At 37.3% G+C, this 27,981-nt stretch overlaps 1 protein-coding gene across 1 annotated transcript; it reads left to right on the top strand.

Moving 5' to 3' along the window:
- Positions 1-27,488, top strand: LOC584441 (aminopeptidase N). The gene is made up of 20 exons (XM_030995398.1): positions 1-63; positions 5,413-5,654; positions 13,348-13,851; positions 14,317-14,596; positions 14,798-14,918; positions 15,916-16,070; positions 16,833-16,946; positions 17,407-17,541; positions 18,380-18,445; positions 18,966-19,031; positions 19,958-20,139; positions 20,807-20,901; positions 21,513-21,649; positions 22,136-22,339; positions 23,053-23,129; positions 23,479-23,589; positions 24,220-24,387; positions 25,343-25,486; positions 26,331-26,412; positions 27,002-27,488. Exons 2-20 carry the CDS (start codon positions 5,506-5,508, stop codon positions 27,149-27,151), a joined length of 2,940 nt encoding a protein of 979 aa, XP_030851258.1. The 5' UTR covers positions 1-63; positions 5,413-5,505; the 3' UTR covers positions 27,152-27,488.
- The last annotated feature ends 493 nt before the right edge of the window (positions 27,489-27,981 follow it).

Raw genomic sequence — 27,981 nt, 5'->3', positions numbered from 1 at the left:
CACAGTACATCTACGTTCGGTAGCAGCGTGGACGGGACAAATAAGGGACAAACCACTGTAACTGTAAGTTTCTTTATATATCACTTTTGATATGTTTCTCTTGTCATCATTATTTAGATATATTGCCTGTGTATTTTGAAGTGAATATAAGTATAGGTTTATACGTAACTGCCCGCGGCCACTGTGCCTGCATGCTAATGCAGTACGAGTCATCTACGGGGCTCATTTTGCATCTTTGTCGCCCAGCCAAGGCCTAGGCGACCTCTGTGACTGTCCGCTGGATGATCGCGACTGCAGCTGTGCAGCTGTGAGCCTTAGTTAGTGCAGTGCACTTTCCTTCATCATGAAGCAAAGTGCCACAGGAAGTTCATGTTTTGGTAAATTAGTTTTGGCTATGATTTCGTTGTTGAAGTTTATTGCTTACCTTCCAAGTGTTACTGATTTCTGATGATGATCAAACATTGTACATGCAATATACATTATGAAAACGTTGACCTCGACCTCTCAGTCTCACAAGAGTTTGTGATGTTGCTTCTGCAATTTGAGACTTATTTTACAAAAGTAGCCTAGACTAGATCTATATGCCAGAGCTTTTTACCATTTTTCACATTTTCAACTTCGCCAGATTTTAACCAAACTTGATTGAATGGAGTCATCCTTAGGCAAGAGAGATCTAAAGTTGTTCAAATGGGGTACGTAGCCCCGAGGGGGGGGGGGGCCTGAGGCAACGCCCCCAAAGTTACTCAGTGCAGTGGCAGTAATTGGTTATTTTTCTTAAAAACCCTTTTGCTGGATTGTCACTGAAATTTGTAGGAATTACTTGCAGGAAAGGGAGATCTAAAATTGTTTAAATTGAGTATTTGCCTTCCAAGGGGTCTTGGGGCAGCATCCTCCAAACTGCCCCAATGGCAATAATTTATAGACATTTTGTTTTTCTTCTTTGATAATTATGTATAGATTTGATTTAACTTGATAAAGGAAGCATTCCTCAGGCAGGGGGATATTAAATTGTTCTGAAAGGCTACTGAACCCTCCAGGAAGAAGTGATTGTGGTTAGTACCCCCCACCCCCCCCCCCCCTAAAAAAAAAATGCCCTCTGGCTTACATTTATGACTTCTCAGAAGTACATGGCCAGATTTTAACCAAACTTGTAGGAATCATCCTAAGGCAAGGAAGATCTAAAGTTGCTCAAATTGGGTCTTTACCCCAAGGAGGCCTGGGGAAAGTGCCCCCCCCCCAAGTTCCTCAGTGGCAGTAATTTGATTTTTTACCAAAATTCATAGGAATCACCTGCAGGAAAGGGAGATCTCAAGTTGTTCAAATGGGGTAAAATGCTCCACAAGGGCTAGCTTTTAGAGGCAGGGTCCCCCAAAGTACCCATAATTATGTTTTTATCAAGGAAAAGTGTTTCAGTAGAAAGATTTATGGTGTGTAATTTGTTTAATAGAAATAAAGGTAGTTTTTATATTACATGTAATTACCCCCATCTTTGAAAGTAAATTTCTTTTTATGTTTCATTGCATCATACCTATATATATCTGTGTAATGTCAAACTTTTAAATTATATGCTTATTATGTCAAACTCAAAATAAAAATAATATCAGTAGATATAATACATATTTGGTAAAAAAATAAAATTCAGGATTTTTTGCATTCTTTCAATCTTTTAAAAATTGATTCTGCAATGAGGATCACTGTTAAAAAGTAGCTAGCTTCAATATTTTTCTATTGAAACGGAAAGGTAATGAGAATCACTGTTAAAAAATAGTAGCTTCAATATTTTTTAAATGAAAGTTAATATAAAATTCATAGTAAACATGATCTTTGTTAATACATTCTTCTTCTTGTTTGGACCTTTTTTTGTTTATGAAATGAAATTTCCCTGTGTGGATTTGCCTACGCGTGAAATTCTGTTACTCGTTAACCTGCTGGCAATTTTGGAGATTAATGTTTGATTTTAATGACAGGGAAAAATGGCAATATTTTAGGTTAATGAATGACCATGGTAAAGTGGTATATTCCCATATATGGTTCGTTATGAGATCCAAAGTGCAAAACTTTGAGGGTCATTAAGTAGCCCTACTGTACATGTACTATACAATAGAGAATTTTTTGACAATTTGTTGAAACTTAAGTAAACTTAGCCTACAGGCGGCTGCGTTATTCTGATGATGTAACACATTGCATAAAGCCTGTTAGTCATAAAACAGAAGGCTAATGACTGTGATTGACAACACCTGTTATTGGGTAAACACCTGAACTTGTTGAATTCCCCATGATCGAGAGCCCACTCTTATAAGTCTTTAATAGTGCAAAATCCATGTCTCCCGTGGATGCCCAACATTTCTTGAGATTTGTCTTTAAAATGTTGACTGATGGCCTTTCCACTGCATGTGATGGTAGATTATTCCATCCTGATATCACTCTTTGTGAGAAAAGAGAACATTGCCTCAACTTTGACTAATTTACATGCTTGCAATAAATGTGCAATCAAATGTGCAATCAAATGTGTATTCAATAATTCAAGTCAGATATAGATTGTCCCCCTTGCAACTTGCAAGTGAAATATGCTAAGACAGGCTGGGTAGAAATACAGCATACAACATGATTATTGTTCCTCAATATTTACATTCTAAATCTAATAGACCAGTTCACTACCATATTCAAATTGTATGCATACTTTTGGAACCAAGGTTGTTCTTGACAATCTGTAAGCTTGCCAGAGGCTTGCCAACATAGCAACATGTGGATTCCAAGTATTTTAGTTCATTCATTAAAAACAGGTAAATGGAATAACTTTTTCACTAGGTCCCAGGAAAGAAATGTAGTAAAGAGATCTATTGCAAAGTACTTGTGTTTAGTATGTAATTATGCAAGTAATGTGATATTTTTCTTTCTGGGATTTATATTTAGCGTTTATGTCAATCTTGCATACTCTTCAGACTTTGCATTGGGAAGGGCCCTCTGCCCCCAAAACAAGCAATTAGTTTCTTATCTGAAAGAACAAATATTGTGGCATGACTGGCATCTCTATATATTTCTTTATTTGTAAATAAAGTAATGTATGAGAGATTCAGCTATAAGTTTCACTCAATTTACAATAATACATGTACATATTCAAATTTATTTATTTTACTTCACTTAAAAATACAATGCAGACATAAACAATTTAACAATAACATTGTAAGAAAATAGACAAATGATACAAATTAGGAAAAAATGCATACACTGTAATGAAGTGGATGTGTGGGAGTAGCAAAGGGCATTGACCTGTCATGGCTACTCCCCGTATTAACATTCATTAAGGTCTCAATAATGGCAAGCATGATAACGATAAGTCTTATATTTAGTATCAAGCATGATATTAATGAGTGCTACAAGTTATATGAAACATGATATGATAAAGTGCATTTAATATCAAGTTCTTTCTTATCTGAAAGAGCAAATATTGTGGCATGACTGGCATCTATATTTCTTTATTTGTAAATGAAGTGTAAGAGTTAATATTAGACTCATTCCATTATCAACTCATGAGCGAGAGATTAATCTGCCATGTACATGTACTATGTAAATTTATTTAGTTTTATTCAATTCTTTCCGGTGGCAAGTATGATAACGATAAGTCTTTTATGTAATATAAAGCATGATATCTACATGTATAAGTAGTACATTTAATATCAAGCATGATATTGATGAGTAATGCACTTGATATCAATCATAATATCTGTAAGGAAGTGTGCATATATATGCTTAATATCACATACATGTTTGATACTAGGAGTGTCTTATTGGAGTGTCATATTGATACATACAGTAGAAGTATTTGCGCAAATAGCAGTGATAAAATGCCAAAGTTCACTTCTGAACAACTCTTCGACCTTTGTGTTTGTTTGTTTTCTCCCTTTTTTTACTTTTTGGATTTCATTTTTTGTAGAAAGAGAATGATGAGGAAATTTAGATAGTAGGCCCCTACAATAAGAAACCTTAGAAACTTAAAATATGTTATGACTGAGTGTCCTTCAATATAAAATGAAAAACAAAATGAACAAATATTAAAGTAGAATTTTTTTGATAAATACAGATGTTTTTTAAAAAAGTTGACCAGTACTTCATGCTTCTGTTTACTCCAATACACAATTCTTCAATTGCCTTTTTATATCTCATTGAAGTTGAGAAGACATTAATCCAATGAATATTTTATCTTATTTTCTATTCCTTGTATACATGTATGTAGGGGAGGGGGCTGGGTTGTGGTAAGGACTAGGAATAGGTAGAGTGAGATCCGAATTACTTGAACAAAGAAACTAGATAGGAAATGAAAAATTATAGTTCCTTCTGTTTATTGGCCCGCAGACAAATCAACCATGCCGACCCGTCAATCATGCGACACCTGCAGTAGCGTCGTAGGTCAAATCGTCATCCATCAACATTGACTCATGTGATAACCTGTCACTAACAAACTTATTGTAAAGATCAATAATTTCATAAACCCTCACTGATATAAGTACTGGTGTAGTCTGAACTCATTTTGTCTAACTTAATTGGCACTTAAAACAAAAGATCACGATGCACCTTCGAACCTGTGAACCATTTGGCATCGCCCTCAGGCTTGGTATCACTCTGTAAATGATTACACTGCAAATATATCAGCTCCTTTATCTTAATTATCTAGTGGAACTTTAATCAGCTGCACAATGCAGACCGATAAAGTATCGGGTAATAAACCTGTGGCTAATCGAGTCCTCTGCATCATACAACAATTATAAAACGATCGTCTGCCGATACGCTACTGGGGAAATAACAGGTGCGAACTGTTTCATCATAGCTGCTGCTTCCTTTCATTGTTTGGTTTTCTGTTATATATTGGATGTGGGGAGGAACTCCTGAGATTCATGTTAATTCTCTCAATCCTCACTCTTGAGGTTCATAGGAAAGATCTGTGAGTATAGAGCATGTGTTTGTAGATAGAAAACAGATTCTGCAATTTGTCAGCGGGTCAACCTTTCCCTTACACATTGCATTGTAGCTATTATTTAGCAAATAAAGCACTTGACATAATCAAAAGATTACTTTAGGAGATCAGTATATTTTCATAGTTGTTTATTGAATTATTTAAATGTTGCAGATTAAAATATTATGCAGTATATTTTTCTTGATAATGATTACTACATGTACATGTATGTCTTGTGGAAAATTCTTGATCATTCATTAGCCTCTTTGTATACAAATTATTATCAAAAAAATACTATCAAAAAATGTTTATCAAATCATGCTTTTTTAAAATTTTATATCTTCTTTGAAATGACAGGTTTGTGAAGTATGCTACATGTTCTGTATATCACATGATGTAAACTATACATGTTTGTTGTATAAATATTTTTTCTTTCATTATTTTGTCTTCTACACTTCCAGAATATCCCTACAAAGCTGCAGAACCACTTGACCGAATCTGTGCCACCAACTTTTCTTCTCCGAGAATCGACCTCTGAACCCTGACCTCCAATCATGGATATGCCAGGGGAGGAATACAAGGACGGGAAAATCAAGATCTCCCGAAACGCTGCCATCTTCATCGCCTGTACCTTTGGCAGCTCACTCCTCTTGGTGGGGCTGCTGTGCGGTCTCCTACCTGCGGACGATCCATCATGTAATATGTAAGCTCCTTAAATTGGCAACTTTCATTTCATTATCCGTAGCTATAGGCACCCAAGAAGTCTGAAAGTCTCTCCTCATTGTCTGTTCAGAGCCAGGAGGGTGTTAACTCTGTGTTAAGGTGAATGAGTTAACGCCCTTCTGGCTCCAAAAAGACGTCGCTATGCCTCAAATGAATTTACAAAATTTTGAGAGTCACGCCCTTTTCAGTTTAATTGCACCGGCAGAACTTTGGACTAATAAAATTGCCAGAATATTCACAACTTTAAAACACGGTACAAAAGATATATATAACGCAGAAACACTCAAAGATAGAACAAACAAACAGTTACTGCAATACAAAAAGCAAAGAGTTCCTTGAGAATTAAGTGACAGGAGGTGACAGGAGTCGAATGGTTTAAGCACTTGACTTGAAATGCAAAGGTCATAATTTCTATCCAGGGGGGTGTTTCACAAAGATCCTAAGTTGAACTTATCTCTAAGTTGGACTTAAAATTTATGGGAAGCCATTAGCATCCTTGAAAACATGGGAGATTTCATGTTCTTGATGTGGAATTGATGAAAAGTCTAAAATACTCCAATTTTTGCTTTTGAATATATTTCATTTTAAGGCTCCAATGGCTGTCCATACTTTTTAAGTCCAACTTAGTGTTAAGTTCTACTTAGGATCTTTGTGAAACACTCCCCTGGACAAGTACTGCACTAATGCCCTTTGGCAATCGGGCATTAATCTACATTTTCCACTTCATACCCAGGAGAGAAATGGGGGACATGGTAGAATGATGAAGCCTTTGTGTTAGGAATTGCTATATGGTCACTCTCATGGGAGTGGAGATGGTGCACATTGTGTGTGATTGAATTTGATGACAGGGGTAAAATCTATAAAATTCTTAGAGACAGTATTTCATTTAAAGGGCTATATAAAATCCAGATGATGATTATTGTGATTGTTATTATTATATCACTATTTTTTAAATCCATTTCATCATAGATGTAAGAGACCAAACCAGTCTTTACTCATTCAGGACAGGAATTGTTCAAGACATATTAATCATCAAATTGGCAACATTTTTACTATCCATTAAGTGCTGCATTGCATGTTCTAATAAGAAGTTATGTATTTGAAATGACAGGAACTGCATTTGACAGTTCAAAAAAAGTTGCCCATTCGTAAGGAAGAACAATGATTGTGAGAATCTGAACTTGTTGGCAAGTTAAGTATATTTCAAAGCTCACTGTCCTTTTAAATCTTGTACGGTTAATGGGTTGACAGATTCCAGATATTCCAACCGATGTTTACATTAAAAAAAAAATACTTTTCATATTTTTCTTCAGAAGGCATTCTATTGTTAGGGAAAAGTTACAAGAATGTCAACAAAAGAAATATATTCTATTCAGTCACCCTGATCAACGATGGATGCTGAAAAGGAGGAGGGGGGGGGGCATGAGGGCCTGTAGGATGTGCCCTCCTTGTGTAAACCAAATATTTAAAATAGGATTCTAGAGCGGAAGATGATAGGGAAAACGTAATAGTTTGGTAGTATTGGCAAATTTTGACAATAATAGTGTGTAAGTATATTGACAAAGTATATACAAACAAAAACGACACAAAATATTTGTGAAGAAGTGTCTATATCCAGATATCTGTTGATAGTATTATAGAATATAGAAGCCTGAAATGACCTTCTGCTCATAGCCGACAAGTCACCGCATTAAAATTAAATTGCAAATAGTGTTCAACAACACGATGGTGGATGAAACCTTCTAATATTCAAAGATATATGACCTTCAGACCATATTGTTTCATTATTTTTTATTCAATCAATCAACGTCAAAGAATTGATTTATCATCGCTCTTTAATTTATTATTTCACCTTTGTATGTACTTTCATTCTTATGCATCACGAAAGAACACTAAATTGGATTTTTCAATGTTTGTTTTGATTAATTTCCTCCCCTTTCCTTCTCCCTATTTAACACTGATACAATTTTCAATTTTTCTTAATCAAGGCAAAATATTATTTTCATATTTTCTTTATGCAAGACAGGGAGGGAGAGAGAGAGAGAGAGAATATGTTAAGTGAGAATTATCGAGTACAACCATGAATTGCATCCCTTTCAATATTATTCAATTCGCTGAAAATATTCAGAATATGAATATGATAAATCCACATAATACACCAACGCTGTTCAATGCATCCAACGCTCCAACCATAGCCCATATGCTAATGCACCATATTTATCAAATATGAAAAGAATTTTAGATGAAATGTGAAGAAAAATCAAATGTACAATGCACTAACAGGCATCAGTTGAAATCATGAATTCTCTGTGACTGGCTTAGCATTAGTTTCTGAGGGACCAGTCACTGAAGAGGAAATAGAGGGAAGGAAAATTAAGGAAGAAGTAAAGAAAAGAAGGGGGATATCAGTTGCAATTTTCCCGCCAACAAGAGCTAAAAGGGACCAAAAAAAGAGGAAGAAGAAAAAAAGGGTGAAAAGAATTTCGATGCGGTATTCGAGTAGAATTCTGTGAGATGATGATATACTTTCTGACTCGTAGCTTGAAGTGTCTATATCCAGATATCTGTTGATAGTATTATAGAATATAGAAGCCTGAAATGACCTTCTGCTCGTAGCCGACAAGTCACCGCATTAAAATTAAATTGCAAATAGTGTTCAACAACACGATGGTGGATGAAACCTTCTAATATTCAAAGATATATGACCTTCAGACCATATTGTTTCATTATTTTTTATTCAATCAATCAACGTCAAAGAATTGATTTATCATCGCTCTTTAATTTATTATTTCACCTTTGTATGTACTTTCATTCTTATGCATCACGAAAGAACACTAAATTGGATTTTTCAATGTTTGTTTTGATTAATTTCCTCCCCTTTCCTTCTCCCTATTTAACACTGATACAATTTTCAATTTTTCTTAATCAAGGCAAAATATTATTTTCATATTTTCTTTATGCAAGACAGGGAGGGAGAGAGAGAGAGAGAGAATATGTTAAGTGAGAATTATCGAGTACAACCATGAATTGCATCCCTTTCAATATTATTCAATTCGCTGAAAATATTCAGAATATGAATATGATAAATCCACATAATACACCAACGCTGTTCAATGCATCCAACGCTCCAACCATAGCCCATATGCTAATGCACCATATTTATCAAATATGAAAAGAATTTTAGATGAAATGTGAAGAAAAATCAAATGTACAATGCACTAACAGGCATCAGTTGAAATCATGAATTCTCTGTGACTGGCTTAGCATTAGTTTCTGAGGGACCAGTCACTGAAGAGGAAATAGAGGGAAGGAAAATTAAGGAAGAAGTAAAGAAAAGAAGGGGGATATCAGTTGCAATTTTCCCGCCAACAAGAGCTAAAAGGGACCAAAAAAAGAGGAAGAAGAAAAAAAGGGTGAAAAGAATTTCGATGCGGTATTCGAGTAGAATTCTGTGAGATGATGATATACTTTCTGACTCGTAGCTTGAAGTGTCTATATCCAGATATCTGTTGATAGTATTATAGAATATAGAAGCCTGAAATGACCTTCTGCTCGTAGCCGACAAGTCACCGCATTAAAATTAAATTGCAAATAGTGTTCAACAACACGATGGTGGATGAAACCTTCTAATATTCAAAGATATATGACCTTCAGACCATATTGTTTCATTATTTTTTATTCAATCAATCAACGTCAAAGAATTGATTTATCATCGCTCTTTAATTTATTATTTCATCTTTGTATGTACTTTCATTCTTATGCATCACGAAAGAACACTGAATTGGATTCTTCAATGTTTGTTTTGATTAATTTCCTCCCCTTTTCTTCTCCCTATTTAACACTGATACAATTTTCAATTTTTCTTAATCAAGGCAAAATATTATTTTCATATTTTCTTCATGCAAGACAGTAAGAGAGAGAGAGAGAGAGAATATGTTAAGTGAGAATTATCGAGTACAACCATGAATTGCATCCTTTTCAATATTATTCAATTCGCTGAAAATATTCAGAATATGAATATGATAAATCCACATAATACACCAACGCTGTTCAACGCATCCAACTGCGAACTCTCGTTGTTTGTATCGGTAATACATAGAGATGGGAGAGAAAGCGCCATCTAAGTTCCATTTCATTGGTTTAAGGTTTGAAAATTGAAACTCATTTTGTGTTAAAGTTATATAAGAAAAGATAATCTTTATTTTATAATTCCACGGGGACGACTTTTAATTTTGCAATCGCCCCCGTGGGCAACCTGACGGGGGCGATTATGGAGCTCACGGGGGCGAATTGCCCATCGCCCCCGTGTATTTTGGGTGCTGATAACGAGTAATATGAAAGTACAACAAACAGGAGCAATTGATAATGTTAGTCTATATTTTGCACGTTTGGAGAAATAAAGTATCTTGAATCTTGTGCAAGAGTATTGACTTATCTTAATAAGATTTCGTTTGTGATGTGAAGCAAAATTAACGCAAATTTCTAAACGAATGTCAATCAATGATTTGTTACCTTCCTTCCATTACCCCCACCTAACAAAAAAAACAAAAAAAAGGGATACACCGTCATTAGTTTACTTGGCGGAGGGAGGAAGAAAAAAATAATGAGTGCAGTTTTCACATTTTAATGAGATTTATTAAATGGAAGAGTAAAATCAACCCAAAATTCTAAACGATTATAAACCAATTTTTATAATTCATTGCTTTCCTTTCATTATTCATCACCCTCCCCATCTAAATAATGATAGTAATAATATGATGATGATTATTATAATGATAATAAAAAGCCGGAGAAACACTAGCGTACGGGGGGAGGGGGGCACGGGGCAGAATGCGGATAGGGAGCCAGACTGCACCCATAATGGGTGGCCAGTGAAGAAACTAAAGAGAGGGAGAAGAGAGAGAGAGAAAGAGAAGAGAGGGAGGAAAAGAGATGAACAGGAGCAAGAGGAAATATATTCTTTGGAGAGGGCTTTATACCAAGTTCAAAGAAGAAAAAAAATTTGAAACCTTCCGTAAAATGTGTTTTGCCTCTATGAGTTAAATGACAATGGAATAGCATAGTCTCCAAACAGGAATTCATGAATCAACACATTGGCTTTATGGCCAGCACACAATTGTTTATACCAGCGAGAGAGAAAAAAAAACACTAGTCTTTATTTCCATGAATTGCTGGAGAATTAAATTTGAATGGGGCTCCATAACCCGTGTGTCTAGATTGACACCTCCAAGTTACCTCCCCGATAAAAATCTACTTTTTAAATATTCATTCGGTTGCACAGATAAAACGTTGTTTAAAATGCTAACAGTTCATTACAATACAACAGCTTGTTAATTTTTAAACAGGTCTTATTATTTGTAAACAACCCTTTTAAACGGTGTTTTGATTGTGCATAATGATCCATTCCAAACATACAGAGTACAGTGCTAATTAGACACGAACTCAAGCTAAGATAAAATAACTTAGTTTAGCCGCAGAGGGAGCTAAACAAGTATGACAAATCTTTCAATGGGTTGAAAATTAATCGTGGTTTTTCTGTCTTGAAAAAGACGTCACGGTCTTCGGACACACACGATGCGGCTTTTCGTGGGCAAATCGTGCATCTGGGTTAACTCAATACAGTTTTCATGCATGCGCTCTCAGGTTAAAAGGCTGCAGCTTCTCGCACATGAGAATTAATCCAAGGCGCCTAATCGAATCTGATGGTTCCATTGGCATTGATTGAAATATTGCTTAAACAAATTGGCAGGATTATCTTTGCCGTATATGCTTCCATCTGATCATGTTAACATGTTGTACACCGACATTCCAAATGTTGACTTAATTAAATGTGCAGTTTGGACTTGGATATATCGTTCCCATGATGTGCATCTATAGGCGTAATAACACGTTGTACACATTCCAAATGTTTCCTAAATATGTTTTAAATGACATTGAAACGTTGTACAGTTTTGACTTGGATATATCGTTCCCATCTCGTATTAACATGTTGTACACATTCTAATTGGTGGCTGACCTTGATGGTTTTATTGACTTTAAAACATTGCCAAATGTTGGCTGGAAGCCCGGAACACCTTTACCATATGGCTCTATAATTTACAATGAACTTTACAAACTTCTTACTGGCAGATCTTTATTTCTCAGTGTGAAAGAGTATAGGGCTAGACTTGTGTGGAATATCTCTACCGTATGGTATCTATTCTCACATTAACAATGAACTTTACAAACTTCTTAACAAAGATCATCATCAGTGTGATAGAGTAGGGCTAGAAGCTACCAATGTTCCTAAAAGAACATCTTGCATTTACAATTACCGGTAACCCATTTTTTCCTTTTTTTCCCCCCTTTTTTTCTTCTTCAAAGTGTTATATGGCTCATATGTTTTGCCACTTTTAAATTGATGTCAAGTCCATCTGGAAAGTTGATTTATTTTCCTGTTAGAAAGGCAATTCAGAAATATGAAACCGAAGGCAATGAGCATGAGCCTGTTTGTTATTATCAGTCATATGAGTATAAGAGTTAATGGGGAGCACATTAGTTCACCACGCCCCATTGTGGGAATCTGTTCTGGTACGCCCATATTAAAGATAAACTTGAGTTCTGCAGAAAACAGATTTCACAGAGTCCAACAAAACTTACACTGAATGTTCAAGATTACAAATAAATGACATGTGCCAAACAAGTTTGAGTAGAGCATAGAAAGATAAGGAAATCAAGGTATTAATCTAGGCCCAACATCTGTGCAATTGAGAGTAGGGGTTTTATTGAAGATGATTACCAGCAAGTTTTTGTTAGGTTGTTTTTTATTTTACTGGTTCAAACAATCAATCTTCTGCAGGATAAACAATCCAGAATGAATTATAGCCATGTTTTCTCAACATAAAATGCCCATACCAGATCTCAAGATTAGCTTTAAGTAAATTTACATACAAATACAAAAACAGTTTCTTCCTCTAACAGTGTTCCTGTGTCCCCATTCCAAATTTTCTAATGCATCTGAAAATCTTAAGCCTCACACAGATTTGCCAGTAAATTTGAACCTAAAAGCATAGAAAAAGGTTTTGCTTGTCTGAGATTTTAAAATATTAATTTTTTTTCTATATTGATTCCCATATATTCTTTGCACCTTTAAGTATATTCCAGATTTTTATTTACATTTCTTTAAAAAAAGTGATATAGCAAATGGCTGGTGATGTTCCAATAACTTTATGATGTTTGTCAGAGTTTGACTGTAAGAATAAAAGTCTCAATCAGCTGATAGAACAGTCATCCGTTATCTCCATGGTTTGACCAAGTGAAGAACTGTAATGTCATCTGCTTCTCAGCAGGACTTTGTTAACCTTTGGTCCAAGTAGAGAGGGTCATGGCCTTTTGGCATCCCACAGGGTTGTTTATGAAGACCAAAATGATTTTAAACATTGAAAGTATGCGTTTTGGGATATATTATACTTGCTGGTACCCTCTGTAGTAGGTATTCTTGTCAAAAAGGCTTTTCCCTTTGTATTTTTATTTTATTTTTTTTTATTTTTTTTGGGGGGGGGGTTAGAGTACCCCAAGGCTAAGCTATTGTCCTCCATATTGCATGTTGCATTTATAAATTTCAAAGAACCATGTTGAATATATCATGATAGATTATCAAGGCCTCTCCTTGGCTAATTTGTTGTATGACACAGACAGGTGCCTGAACCCACAGAGCCCCCCATTGAACCGGTAGAAACGACGAAACCCTTGATGACGACGGAAAGAGCAGAGCCCACCCCGTCCCCTGGCCCTACAGGTGCCCCTCAACCTTGGGATAGCCTGCGACTCCCCACCGACCTCATACCCTCTCACTACGACATCGAGCTCCGTATCGACATCGACGACCAGCAGATGTTTGAGGGCAGCATCAGCATCATCATGGAGTGCATACAGAGCACCGACCTCCTCCTCCTGCACAGTAAGGAGCTGGATATCCTGGAAGGTACGTGGTCGATGACGTCGGTCGATGACGGTGCCGACGTGCCTTTGAAAACAGATCCGCTCCTGTTCCCGACCAACCAGTATCTCATCGTGGAACTTGCTGAGATGCTTACTGCAGGAAAAACTTACGTTTTCACCATCGGATTCAAAGCACGGCTTGAAGATGGCTTAGTGGGACTGTACCGGAGCTCGTATCAAGCTAACGGGGAAACAAGGTCAGTTTGCCTTTTTTTCAAATTTGCAGTCTGACTTTTTGTAAATGCATTTCATTTTATACATGATTGGTTTTCGTTGTGTGTACGTATAAAGAAAAGCAAAAGATTTAATTATTTCTCCAGAAATGAGAGTTGAAGACAGTTGTAATCATTTTTTTAAACTACCATTGCCAAACAGACTTGGAAAGCCAAGATAAACATACATGTAAGACAACATATATTTTCAAGTGATAATTCTACCTGAAAATTCTCAATATAATTTGAATCATCTTATGATAGATGCATCTTTTTTGTCACTTGACCTAGCTATGTTTGAATTAATTTACAATAGTAAAAGTGAGCTTTTATTATTGCAATTTTCATGCTAGATGTATTTTTCAAAGCTTTCCATAGTTGCTCACTGCTTTTGCTGCAAAATACCAATGCTGCCAGCTAGTCATCATTATTGTTAATCTCTTCTCTCAGGTATCTAGCAACAACGTTCTTTGCCCCCACCGACGCCCGCAAAGCTTTCCCCTGCTTTGACGAGCCTGCCATGAAGGTCACCTTCAATCTGACCCTGGTCCATCAAGATGGCTACATCGCCCTTGGCAACATGCCCCTCCTTAGCAGCGAGCCGGCGCCCGAGGACGCAGGATGGACGCAATCTGTCTTTGACAAGAGTGTGCCGATGTCTACCTATCTGATCTGTTTTGTGGTTTGTGACTTTGTTGAGAAGAACACCACTACCAATAATGGTGTTTTGGTGAGTGTGTTTAGTTTAGATGTGTGTCTATTACTTAAAACAAATTGTTCTTTTAAACTATGAATGTATGTTACACTGAGATAGCAACATAATGATAATAATAATGGTGGCTTCTTATATAGCGCACATGTCCGTCACATTGTGACCCTCCTGGCGCTGCCCCAATTAAATATCATATCATCTTCTGATTGCACTCCACAGCTAAGGGTATGGGCACGAGAAGATGCCAGGGATTCCTTGGACTATGCACTCGAGAAGGGCTCTCAAGTTTTGGACTTTTTTGACGGCTACTTTGGAACGAAGTTTCCGCTTCCTAAGATGGGTAAGTCGTAGATGAAATTTTGTCAGTCAAGCAAGAACAACCATTTTGCTTGTCTCCTCCCCTCCCCTTTGCTCTATCTCTCTCTATCCCTCTCTCTTCTTCTTTCTTCCTCTGTCTCTCTCTCATTATCTCTCTCTCTCTCTGATTTTTCACTCTCTCTCTCTCCTCTCTCTCTCTCTCTCTCTCTCTCCCCTCTCTGTCTCACTCTCTATCTCAATATCCCATTCATCATCTGATATTCTCTTCCTGTCTTTGTCTTATGTGGGCTTCACATTCTCTCTTTCTCTCTCTCTCTCTCTTTCTCTTTCTCTCTCATTCTAATCCTGCTTACAAGTTCTCTTGCTCATTTGTTACTGTGATTGTCTCTGTGTTAGTCTCTCTCTTTGCATCTCTGTCTCTCCCTCATTCTTTGTCTCTGGCTCTGTTTCTGTCTGTCTGTCTCTCTCTCTCTCTCTCTCTCTGTATATTGGTATCCATGTATATCCATTCTTCAGACCACTTTTCATATTTCTCATCTGCTCTCCTAGATGTGATAGCCATACCTTACTTCTCAGCCAGAGCAATGGAGAACTGGCATGGGGTCTCATTATGTACCGGGAGTCAGCCCTTTTCTACACTCTAGGGTCCCATTTTACAAAACTTGTCATCAGTGACAAATGACATTTTGTTGTAATATAAGATAGTGAAATCCTTGCTTCTGATTAGTTATTAGCAGATTTGTCACTGATTTTTGTCATTTGTCATAGATGAAAAGGCTTTGTGAAACAGTTTGTTGGTGTGTCCTACCATACCCCTCTCCTCTCATTTTCTCTCTCTCTCTCCCTTCTCTCTGTCTCTCTATTGTTTTCTCTCTCTCTCAATCTAACTCTCTCTCTCTCTTCTATCTATCTCTCTCTCTTTCCATCTCTCTCTCTTTCTCTCTCCCTCCCTTTGTCAATCTAACACTATCCAAATATCTCAGTGACTGTCGTTCAATATTTCTGATACATTCTCCCAGATATGATTGCCATACCTGACTTTGCTGCCGGAGCGATGGAGAACTGGGGTCTAATCACGTACCGTGAGTCAGCCCTTCTCTACACCCCGGGTGTGTCCTCTTCCAGTAACAAGCAGAGAGTCTGCGCTATCGTCGCTCATGAACTCGCCCATCAGGTAAATCCCCCCCACCCCAGGAACGGAGGGACTGCATTCATGTTCCCAAAATCTCTGGTAAAGGGGTACCTTTTCACGCAACAAAGTCCGGCTCATAATACACAAAAAATCGGCCCGCATTGACTTTACACACCAGAATTTTTTAGGGGAGCGTTTTCAAAATGAGGGAACATGCATACGCATACCTTAAATAACACTGAGTGGGGGGCCGGGATCTCACACCCCAATCACGCCAACGAGCCCAACACCAGAACAAAAACAGACCGAATAGTTCCGTTACTCTGAATATGCAAGAATCGGTCTGACTAGAGTCGTTTTGGCGTTATTACTGAGGTTTCAAAATCAACTCCTGTGCCACTAATATAAACCAATTCAGGTCACCTTACTAAAAATCTCCCAATATTTGGTGACTCTCCAAAAATATAAAGCAAGAGGATATTTTGCTTAAAAAAACACATCAAATTTGTAAATAGCTACTCGAAGCACCCATATGCCATCGCATAAAATAGGGCCTCCACGGAACCAAAGTTGGACTCCTTGTGTGCCGTTTTATGTTATTCCTTATTTTCTTCATACTCCTCACGCATTCGATAGCCAATAGAAAAACAGTAGAAGTTTTTGAGGTTGATTTTATGCATTCTAGCTGCACACAAATTATATTTTGAGGTAATTAGTACACTGTAAAAACATAAAACCATTCCATTTTAATGCAAAGTTCCAAAGATCATTTCATAATAATAAATTTTCTCATCCTCTCTATAGTGGTTTGGTAACCTGGTGACTCTGGAATGGTGGGATGACACATGGCTCAACGAGGGCTTCGCTTCCTACGTCGAGTACCTTGGAACTGATGATGCAGAACCGGATTGGGGGATGGTACATATTAAACTTGTAGTATATTAAAAAATAGTTGGGATTGTTCGGTGATTTAGATCTGGAAAGCTTTACAAATGCTCAGGAAAACCAAGCTAGGGTAATAATATGATTGCAGGGCCCTCATGGAGAACAGTAAACTCAAAGAATATAAATACTGATTAGGTTTCCCTGGGTAAACAAAACATATTATTATTAGTAGTACAGCCAAACCTGCCTCAGTGACCACCTGTCTACAAAGACCACCTGTCTTCAAAGGCCACATTTTTTGTTTCCCTTGAAAATGGTTTCTCATTGAATCATGTACTAAAGGAACCTGTCTACAAAGACCACCTTTTGTGTATCCCTTGGGCGGTCGCTATAGACAGGTTTGACTGTAGTACATGTAGTATCAATTCAATTTTCAGTATTCTTATTATTCACACATCGCTCTCCTTTTGCTCTTTTTTTCCCTTATCCACAGACTGATCAGTTTGTTTCGGCGGATCTCCAGACCGCCCTAGACGCAGATGCTCTCATCACCTCTCGACCCATCATCGTGGATGTGGAGACACCCGATGATATCAATCAGCAGTTTGATACCATCTCCTATAATAAGGTTTGTGATCTGAACACACAAATAAAGAGGTGTATGCCTAACAATGTTGTGCCTATTATCAAATGTTTGATTAAAGCATGGAATTTTTTCAGATTAATTTTTTTGCTCTTGATATATTTTATAACTTATCTGTTTTTTTCATTCTCTCTCTTGCTCCCTCTCTTTCTCTTTATCTCTCTCTATCCTCTTTCTTTCTCTTTCTCTCTCTCTCTCTCTTTATTTCTCTCTCTTTCTCTTTCTCTCTCCCTCTCTCCTCTGTACTTTAAATATACATACTGTGATATATATTAAAGGGCTCTTTAATCCGATGTCGAATTTCTCATATACATGTATATGCATTGTGATCAGTCTGTGAATTTGTTTTGTAATTTTGGTTATAGTATTGAATATTTATGTTATATTAATGTATCCATTGTGTTGTTACATTTTAAACAATACACTTCAAGTTCTTTTGACCACTGTCCTATGTTATGTTCGTCTCTTTCTATGCTGGTAAACCAATTTTGAATGTGAACTTCCACTTGAATCTTTCTCCCTTCCCCCTCTCTCTTTCTCTCTCTCTCTCTCTCTCTCTCACACAATCTTTCTTTCTCTTTTCTCTTTTTCTCTTTCTTCCTTTCTCTTTCTCCTCCCCCTCTCTTTTTTTTCTCTCTCTCTCTCTCTCTCTCTCTCACACAATCTCTCTTTCTCTTTTCTCTTTTTCTCTTTCTTCCTCTCTCTCTCTCCCTCTCTCTCTTCCCCCTCTCTCTCTCTTTTCTTTTAACTCTTATCTTCCGTTCACTCCATCTTTCATTCTATCTTTCATTCTCTCACTCTTGTCTTTCCTGCATCCTCACAGGGTGCCTCTATTCTCAGGATGTTGCAGAACTTCTTGGGTGAGGATACCTTCAGGAAAGGGCTAGCGGTAAGTTCACCAAGCATGCACATGTTCACTTTCATTTGATGGACCTGACTGCTAAGAAAGCATTTGTATGCTTGTAAGTAAGCAACCAGGGGTCCTCTCTGTGAGACTTGGTAATGAGGATTTATTCCTTAGCAAAGGGCACTAGCGCATCAAATTGATTTTGAACCCAGGACCTCCTGGTTAGGAGACCATTGCTCTACCACTGAGCCATCGCGCCTCACTCATGATGAGGAACCCTATGTCTGCGCACCTAAATTTAGACTTGAAATTGGCAAGAATTTTCTATTATATTCCCCTAGTGCTTACTCTAACATTAAACCTCATATTCTAAAGAGTAAGTGTGCCCAAAATTTCATCAAATTACAAGCAAGATCAATGTTATTTTCACAAGAAAAAGTAGAGGCGTCAAAATGAAAGGTCTACTGCCGCCTTTTTGTGTTTTTATTAATTGAGGCATGTTGGGAATACATCTATTTTCATCTTGTTTTTCATATTTTAAACTCTATTTTTGTTCCTCCAGAACTATCTTGATGAGTTTGCCTATTCCAATGCAAAGAACACAGATCTATGGAGAGTGTTGACTGCGGTAAGCATAGAGGGTTTTTTCTTCATATCTTTGCCCCTTTTATTTTTATAAAACAAACTAAAAAAAAAAATCACATTTAACAATAACAAAACAATATTTGTATACATCATTCAAATACATGCTTCAACATAAGCCATCTTAAGATAAAACTCATTTCTTTTTCCATATATATCATAAATGTACTGTTGATCCTTATAATATGTCTTTATTATATATTTTACTGTATGTATGAAAAACAGGAAATGTTTCATTATATAAAGTTAGTTCAAGATCATGTATCAGTTTGTCTGGGCAGAAAGAAAAATATACAAATTATAATTAGTTCCTGAACTGTTAAGTTTTAATTGCTGAAATAGTAATGCCACCATTACAATTCTGATGATATACAGAATGAGGTATGTGGCGTAGATTTATTCCAAGAATAGTTAAACATTTGGAATGAGAGTTTTTCAAAATAATTAGTTGATTGTGCATTCATTCGCGCCCTTGTCCTAGGCTCTAGGAAGGCTTTTAAAAATGTCTAACTATGTTTCCATGTGGCACCTTGATTCCATATAACTACTAATACTGAAGGCACAGTTTCAAATTTGTTGGCATGATCAACAATTCAGAAAACCTGTTTTTTCTGTGAAGTTGGTTTATTTAAATCTTACTCTTCATTCAATGAGTAGACAAGTTTTTAAAGCCCCATTGCACTACTTATCGCTACTTGCGCCCTCTATATAGCAAACAATGCCTAATCGATGACCATTGGTCCCCATGGTCCCCTTTTTCTTATGTTAATTGAGAGCTGATTTGATGAGATAACCACCTGTCAGTGACCATGTAGGGAGGTGTAATCCCTCCTGGTCAAACTAGTGCAGAAGGGCTTTAAAGGCCAAAAATTAATTGTCCTAGTTTGTTTATCTGTGATGTCTCTCGATCAGGCTGCCGTGGAAGATGGAAAAGAAGACATCAAGGTGGAGGAAATTATGAGAACCTGGACTGAGCAGATGAACTACCCCAGCATCAACGTGACCCGTGATTATACCTCAGGGTTTACGCTCGGTCAGAACCGCTTCCTTATCAACCCTGCGGCCAACACGACGACAGATTATGATGATTTAGGGTAAGATTTTCTGTTTGTTGTAATTGGGAATTTTAAATGTTATTATTGTTACCCTTTGGGGTCTCTCTTCGCGTTATAACTGATTGGGGGTGTGCAGGTGGACCACTACATGGGGGTTTCCTTATACTCTTGTGCAGTAGATTACAATTGATTCTCCTTTACACAGGGCATCCATTAGGTGTGCTATCTGTGGGATGGAGTATCCCGCAGATAGCACACCTAATGGATGCCCTGTGTAAAGGAGAATCAATTGAATTGGGAGGGGCACGTAAACACATAGCACAGGCTTCAGTCATCTGCTTTGGTTAATTGTAATTGAATCCACAATCTTTGATTCGACAGGCTTTAACAGACATGAGCCAACTCACCTCCTCATGGTCACAATCTTTATGATTAGATAATTGCTAAAATTGTTATAACCATTGATACCAGTATTTTGATCACTATTGAAAATGTATAATCAATATCATCTACATGTCATTATCACAACCAATTTCATCATCATCATCAACACTGTCATCATCACCATCCTCACCAATTTCATCACCATCATCACCATTACGAAGCATTCTCAGGTGGTGTTGAACCATATATGCATCCAATTATTTTGCAGAAAACAAATAAACTATTTTTTCATTCAATTACATTATAACATTCTCTATTCCAGATACATTTGGTATGTTCCTTTAAAGTACACCACTAATGCTGCTCCAAACTTTACTGATCCTACGCTGCATTGGCTTGAACCAGGGATGGAGCAAGGTTAGTACATCGAGGGGTCAGTGACACAAAGACGTAACTCCATTTTGGCCATTTTGAGAAAAGGTGGTTTATATGTCACTGAACACTTGGGCCTAAAGGAGTTACTGTAAGTCTTTGTATCACTAACCGTGGACTTAAATGGGGCGTTGGGTGGAGTCAAGTCTTTGTGTTTCCTGGAAAGCCCACATTGTTCTGAACATTTTGATATCAAATACTCATTTTGGCAAAATATGGGGTTATGTCTTTGTGTCACTGAACCCTCGATGTAACATTCAAGTTATTTTCACTTCCTTTGAATGCTGAACCAATTATCATGGGGGGGGGGTGGTTGTCAGAGAATTTTTCAGTATATCAGTACCAAAAATTTTAATAGAAACTCAACACAATTTGTCACAAAAGAATGCAAAATCTCTTGCTTTACATTTCAAATTTTCAAAATATTTCTGCCAAGATTTAGAAAAAGATGCACATGCATGCACATTTGGAAAAGACTTATGAATCAACTTATACCTCCACCTTATGTAATTTAAACATACTTCTTGGATAGATAAACCATTTTGGACACGTCGAAGCTTGTAAATTATTAATGCTTTTCATTTGGTCATGTACAGTATCGATTGACTTTGATGACGGCACGATGTCTGATGACTGGCTACTAGCCAACGTGAATGCCTATGGGTTCTACAGAGTGAACTACGATGAGAAGAACTGGGACCTTATCAGCAAACAACTCACAGAGGATCACGAGGTAGGAACAAATAAATATCACTGAATTATTATTATTAAGTTCCCCTTTTGGTTGTTGTTTTGTTATTCTTGATTTTTTATTTTATTGTTCTTTCTCCTTTTTACCTTTTCGTGATGTATTTAATTCTTCAATTTAGGTTATCCACATCTCCAGTCGTGCGGCTCTGATCAGCGACGCCTTCAACCTTGCCGTGTCAGGTCAGGTCAGATAGGTCATGACCTTTAACCTCAGGTTCCACCGTCTTAGATGACGAGGGTGACTGGAGTTGATTTTTCATCAATAATAATTGATTTATCATTTCATCTTGATTCAGGTAATCTCCATCTCCAGTCGTGCAGCTCTGATCAACGACGCCTTCAACCTGGCCGTGTCAGCTCAGCTCAGCCAGGTCGTGACCTTTAACCTCAGGTTCTACCTAGATAACAAGGGTGTCTGGTGTTCACTTTCCATCAATAATAATCCATTTATCATTCCATCTTGATTCAGGCTATCCCAATCTCCAGTCGCGCGGCTCTGATCAGCGACGCCTTCAACCTTGCCGTGTCGGGTCAACTCAGCATGGTCACGGCCTTTAACCTCACGTTCTACTTGGAGGACGAACAGGATTATGTTCCGTGGAGCGTGCTGAACCAGGTCTTGGGATATGTTGACCTCATGCTCAGCAGGTCACAGGCATACGGCTTGTTCTCGGTAAGTGATTTCTCTTTTGAGTTCGTTCAGAGATGGAAAATGTTCTAGGTATTAGGTAGAAGTGGCTTGGTGGATAGTGGTCTACTTTAATAAGCAATACAGATAAAATGCAATTAATCAAACCAACTATTGTCAGCTTGAAGCCAGAACAGCATTACCTAACCTATATTATTTTACATAATGTGTTACATCCTTCTGGCTCTGAACAGGGATCCGTTTCACAAAGCCTTTTTTCAATGACAAATGACAAAAATCAGTGACTAATCTGCTGATAACCAATCAGAAGCAAGGATTTCACTAGCTTATAACAAAAACTGTTGTTTGTCACCGATGACAAGTTTTGTGAAATGGGACCCTGATGATGTAAATCTTAATTATAGAGATGTCGGGGTCTAGTGGATATGTCACCGGACTGTGGAACACAAGGTTTGTGGTTTGAGTCCCACCGCGGCACTAATGTCCTTTGGCAAGACATTTATTGACATTTTGCAACACTCCCCCTAAGGGAGGTAAATGGATGCCTGGTAGGAATTTATTCCTTGAAATGCTTGAGGAAATTATTCCTTGAAATGCTAGAGCGCCATAATGGCAGCCATGCTAAAGCCATGGCAATAAAATTGTGGAGTGCTAGGAGTGTATAGTTTGGCAGACATGAGGGCTATGTAAGAACCCTCTATTATTAATATTACCATTCTTTCTTTGATATCCTACAGACATACATGAGGCGTCAGGTAGAACCCTTCTACAATTACGTTGGATGGAATGATACTGTTGGATCCCATCTTGATCAGTGAGTTCTTACTTATTCTATTTTTCTTGTTCAGATATGCCATGCTAAAAAGAAAACAGAAACAGAAACATAAAGTGGCAGTGGAAATTGACTTAATGTAGTGTACGTCATCTGTATATTACAAAACTTAAAGATGACAACCATCTATCCTTTAAGAGAAATGACCCCCCCCCCCCCCTTGATGCAAGTTTCCGTCAATAGCTAGACCTATGCTACATGTATGCCACTACCTAAGATTTTTATATGATTGCGGCTTTTTTTGTAAGGTGGTAATATATTATCTTGTACTCTGAAATGTATACTCTTAGAGATTATTGTGGTATGATTTTTTTCTTCTTTTTGTTTTTAGGTCTGGTCGTGTGATAGCCATCAGTCTAGCCTGTGGGTATGGCAATGAAGACTGTGTGAATACTGCTATAGAGTACTATGCAACATGGATGGCTGATCCAGCTAACAATCCGTAAGGCCCTGTAATATTGTTCTTAGACTATTAGTATACAACTATTTAATGTCTATCAGTGAGATAGTAGAACTATTTCATGAGCCGTTCAATTCAAGTGAGAGAGTTAAACAGACTTTTTGCTTCTCACAGCAAAGATGGGCGAACTATCTTTCATCACCTGATTTACTTTTGACTAATCGTAGAGCAGTTTCTTAGTATGTGGAATATAATGCCGGGTAATAGTACCAGATTTAATAGTACCAGGGGGTGTTTCACAAAAATCCTAAGTTGAACTTATCTCTAAGTTGGACTTAACAATTATGGAAAGCCATTGGCCGTTTAATTTTTGCTTTTGAATATACTTCATTCTAAGGCTACAGATGGCTCTCCATAATATTTAAGTCCAACTTAGAGTTAAGTTTGACTTATAGTCTTTGTGAAACACCCCCATGATATAATAGTATGTACATGTAAATGTATATTCATGTATTGTGTGAACGTTCATAATTTTCGACTGAAATACAAAGACCTGAAAATAGAGATGAGTAGAGTAGATGAAATTCAAAGAGAAGAGATTGAATTTTCAGCCAAAGGAAAAGCTGTTACAAGTATTTCCGTTCATGCTCAATTCTTGTCTGTAACTCCCAGGGTCCCTCCCAACCAGAAGTCTCGCGTGTACTGCACGGCCATCTCTGCCGGGGGCCAAGAGGAATGGAACTTTGCCTACCAGGAGTACCTCAGCACCTCCGTCGCCACGGAGAAGAACATCCTCCTGGCTGCCATGGGATGCAGTCGGATACCATGGATCCTTAACTCGTGAGTATCCATCTATCAGGCATTATACGTCGCTGTATGCAAAGCTCGACACTAAGGCATAAACAAAAATGTTGTATTGCCATTTAGGTGCCAAAACATCTGTCGGTCGGTCGGAAATCTTTGAGAATTTTTTTGTTATTTCTCCCTCTTTGGGCTGATATTTCTCAGTTTTGAATGCTTTAAAACATATTTTGTAGTTATTAAACATTTTTCTTCTAAAAAGGCCAAGATCGACTTTAAGTTGGACTTAACTATGGCAGGCCATTCATGCCACTAGATCTCACCATTGGTCTCTCAATGATGAATAGGGTGGGTGGCTTAAAAAAAGAAGAATATTTGTTGTAAATTGCTTTCCCCTACCTTTTTTACTGTCTCAAGACTTACAGTGAAAAAAATGCAGTTGTTGTTAAAATAATGCTTTGTAAAGTGCATAGGAGTAGCTCATGACAAGTGACCTTCAGCTGCATAGGTTTCAAATGGCCATTTTGTAATAGAGTATGAATCCTCTTTCATGTGGCCCCACAGATGTTGTCTTACAGGGTAGGCCTCTTCATTATTCTTTATACATTCAAGTGATGATCCACCTCTCTGGAATTCGCTCCCTTCGCATATCAATCATGCTCCCACACGACAGAATTTCAAAACCCTTCTCAAAACTTACCTATTTCGTTTGTAATTTTTGACATTGCAATTAAGTAATGTATTATAATCAAATATGTTACTCTAATTAATTATTCATAAATATTTGCTATCAGTATTTACTTTGCTTTAATGTATTACCGGTAATGAATTTAGCAACATGTCTTTAATGTAAGGTTTTTGTACTTTGTTCTTGTAGCCATAGTTCAATATACTTGTACATGCTTTTTTTTTTACTATGTAAAGCGCATAGAGAAACCTTTGTTTATTATGCGCTTAATAAATCAATCTTTATAATTATTATGTGATTTTGCAGGTACCTAGAATTGAGCATCGCCCCCAATGGAACGATCAAGGCTCAGGACGCAGAGAATGTGGCAGGATACGTTGCCTCCAACACCATCGGCTCCGACCTTGCCTGGGACTTCTTCCGGGTCAACTGGGACTTTTACAGAAATGAGTAAATTTTTTTCTTAATTATCTATTATGAAATGTATACAAAAAAATATTATATTTGGTGCAGGATTGCTTGAATATATTATTGTATAGGCGTTGATGGGTAAGAAAAGAACAGAAAGAGTGAGAGAAGAGGGTGAGAGAAGTTAAAAAATATTTGCTCCCTGCAAAAGGACACTAGTATCATGTACTGTAAATGGCTGTAATGTCCTTTTAGAGGTGAGGCGAGGAATTGACATTTGTATTTTTTTTGATCCAGTAAGACATAATATGGACCTAAACTTGTCAATTGTTACAGAAACTGTGTTATGTGATATACAAGAAAAGAATATTAGTATTATTATTAGTGCCTGAAAAGTAGTAGATATAGGTGAATCATGCTCTTCAAGATTTCAGAAATAGATTTGTTTGAGTTTTATCTCAGTGACACAACGTATGTCAGTAAAAGCAGAAAATTCTTGATAACTGATAACTATGGACTAATTATTTATGGATGGAAAGATTTTCTCTTGAAAAGCACAAATCATTGGTGAAAAATCATATAGATATCATGGAAAGGCGTAAAATCCAATTTTGTGGCTAGCTGTGTCTTGCATGTGATATCACAAATCTTGACGCTCTACAGAGGACCGCTGAAGGCAGAAAATCTGGATCTCAAAATTAACATTTCTGAGAGATGATTACTGGGGGCCCCAAACATATTTTGAAGAGGGAAGTTGTTATATTTGATCAGTAGGGCTTCCCTTTCGCATAATGATATGAATTTTGCATCAATTCAAAACACTTTTGATTCTTCCGTCGGGTGACTACTTTAACAATCCTTCATGAATGTCCTTGTCTTACATCAGATACGGAAGCAGCGTATTCCAGTTTTCTGATCTGATTGAATCGGTGACGGCGAATTTCAATAGAGAGTTTCAGCTCCAAGAGGTACGTGATACAGCAAAACCTGTTTATAAAGACCGCTCAAGGAAGACAAGAAGGTGGTCTTTATGTACAGGTAGTTGCTTTAAGCGGGTGTGGCCGTAAATGAAGTCAGTTTGAATACTAATCTAACAAGCTGGATTTAAATAGCACGTAATACGAAATACCTTCTCCATAAGTGCTTTTCAGATATTATCACCCCAGTCATCGGCTTCATTCACGCACAATGTGCACCATCTCCACTCCCTGGGGAGTACTCTTACCATGTGGTCACCACGACCTTTGCAGTTCAAGTCAAGTGCTTAAACCACTCTACTATGACACCTCTAATATTATATTAGTAAGGGTATAAGCTGATTGACATATTCCAGTGTTAGCATGACTAATTAGATATTTTCAAAATGCTTAAAAGGAAGTCATCCAGTACTATTTGTTAACGTTATTCTCCACTCAGAGGCTAACCCTCAGCCTCTTTAATAAAGACAGCTGTCTTTTTCTATACAGGTGGTCTTTCTATGCAGGTGTTAGTTTTATACAGGCCTGATTGTCCATTGTTATAATTATATTGTACCTTTCGTGTGTCTTCACTAAACAGCTCCTGGACTTTATAGAGACCCACCCAGACCAAGGGACAGGATCTAGAGCGTTTGCCCAAGCTGTGGACCAGACCAGGGCTAACATCAGATGGATGGAGGACTACGAAGAAGAGGTCATGGAATGGTTGGAGTGGGCTGTTACTGCCTAACTCTATGGGCCATCACAGCCTAACTCTAAGGGTCATCACAGCCTAACTCTAAGGGTCATCACAGCATAACTCCAAAGGCTATCACAGTTTGATTCTATGGGCTGTCACAGCCTAACTCTAAGGGCTGTCATAGCCTAACTCTATGGGCCATCGCAGCCTAACCCTGAGGGCTGTGTCAGCCTAACTCATAGGCTGTCACAGCCCTTAGGATGAACTTTCCTGCTATCTACAAAGGAAAAAACAAACATTGACATTCCTAGTCCAAACACATTATTCTACATTCAAATTATTTATTGAGTTTGCTGCCAACACTAACAGTTAAAAATTATCTCTTGTGCACTGAATATTGTGCAACTCATATGTATATTTTAATTGGCACTACAGCCACAAAATGTTATGAAGCAAAGTTAAATAACCAACCCCAAAATGACTTGTGTGTTTTATAATTATAAAATATATTGATGCGTGTGTACCGGTATTTATTTTCATTCATCTAATTCTGACAAAAATGATTACATTGGTATTTAACAGTAAATCCTTTAATTACCATATGCAATGATATGTGACTTAAAATTGAAATATATGCAAATGATCTTGGCGATGAATATTCAAATTTTATGAAGGATATAAGAACTGTATGACTTATTGTTTAATAGGACACTGCTGCTTTGATGTAAAGAACAATGTGTATATAATTATAAAAGCATATGTTTTCTGCCAAACTTTGAAAGAGGTGCATTTGACTAAATCATGTATATGATTACAGAGGTTATACTTTGCTATTTAAAGTGGTTTGTTTTATATCACACTTTTATAGCTCCAAACTAATT

This window comes from Strongylocentrotus purpuratus, unplaced genomic scaffold, assembly GCF_000002235.5.
Source record: "Strongylocentrotus purpuratus isolate Spur 01 unplaced genomic scaffold, Spur_5.0 spur5_scaffold_21, whole genome shotgun sequence".
NCBI classification, from domain to species: Eukaryota; Metazoa; Echinodermata; class Echinoidea; order Camarodonta; family Strongylocentrotidae; genus Strongylocentrotus; species Strongylocentrotus purpuratus.
This window is presented reverse-complemented; position numbering and strand designations above follow the sequence as displayed.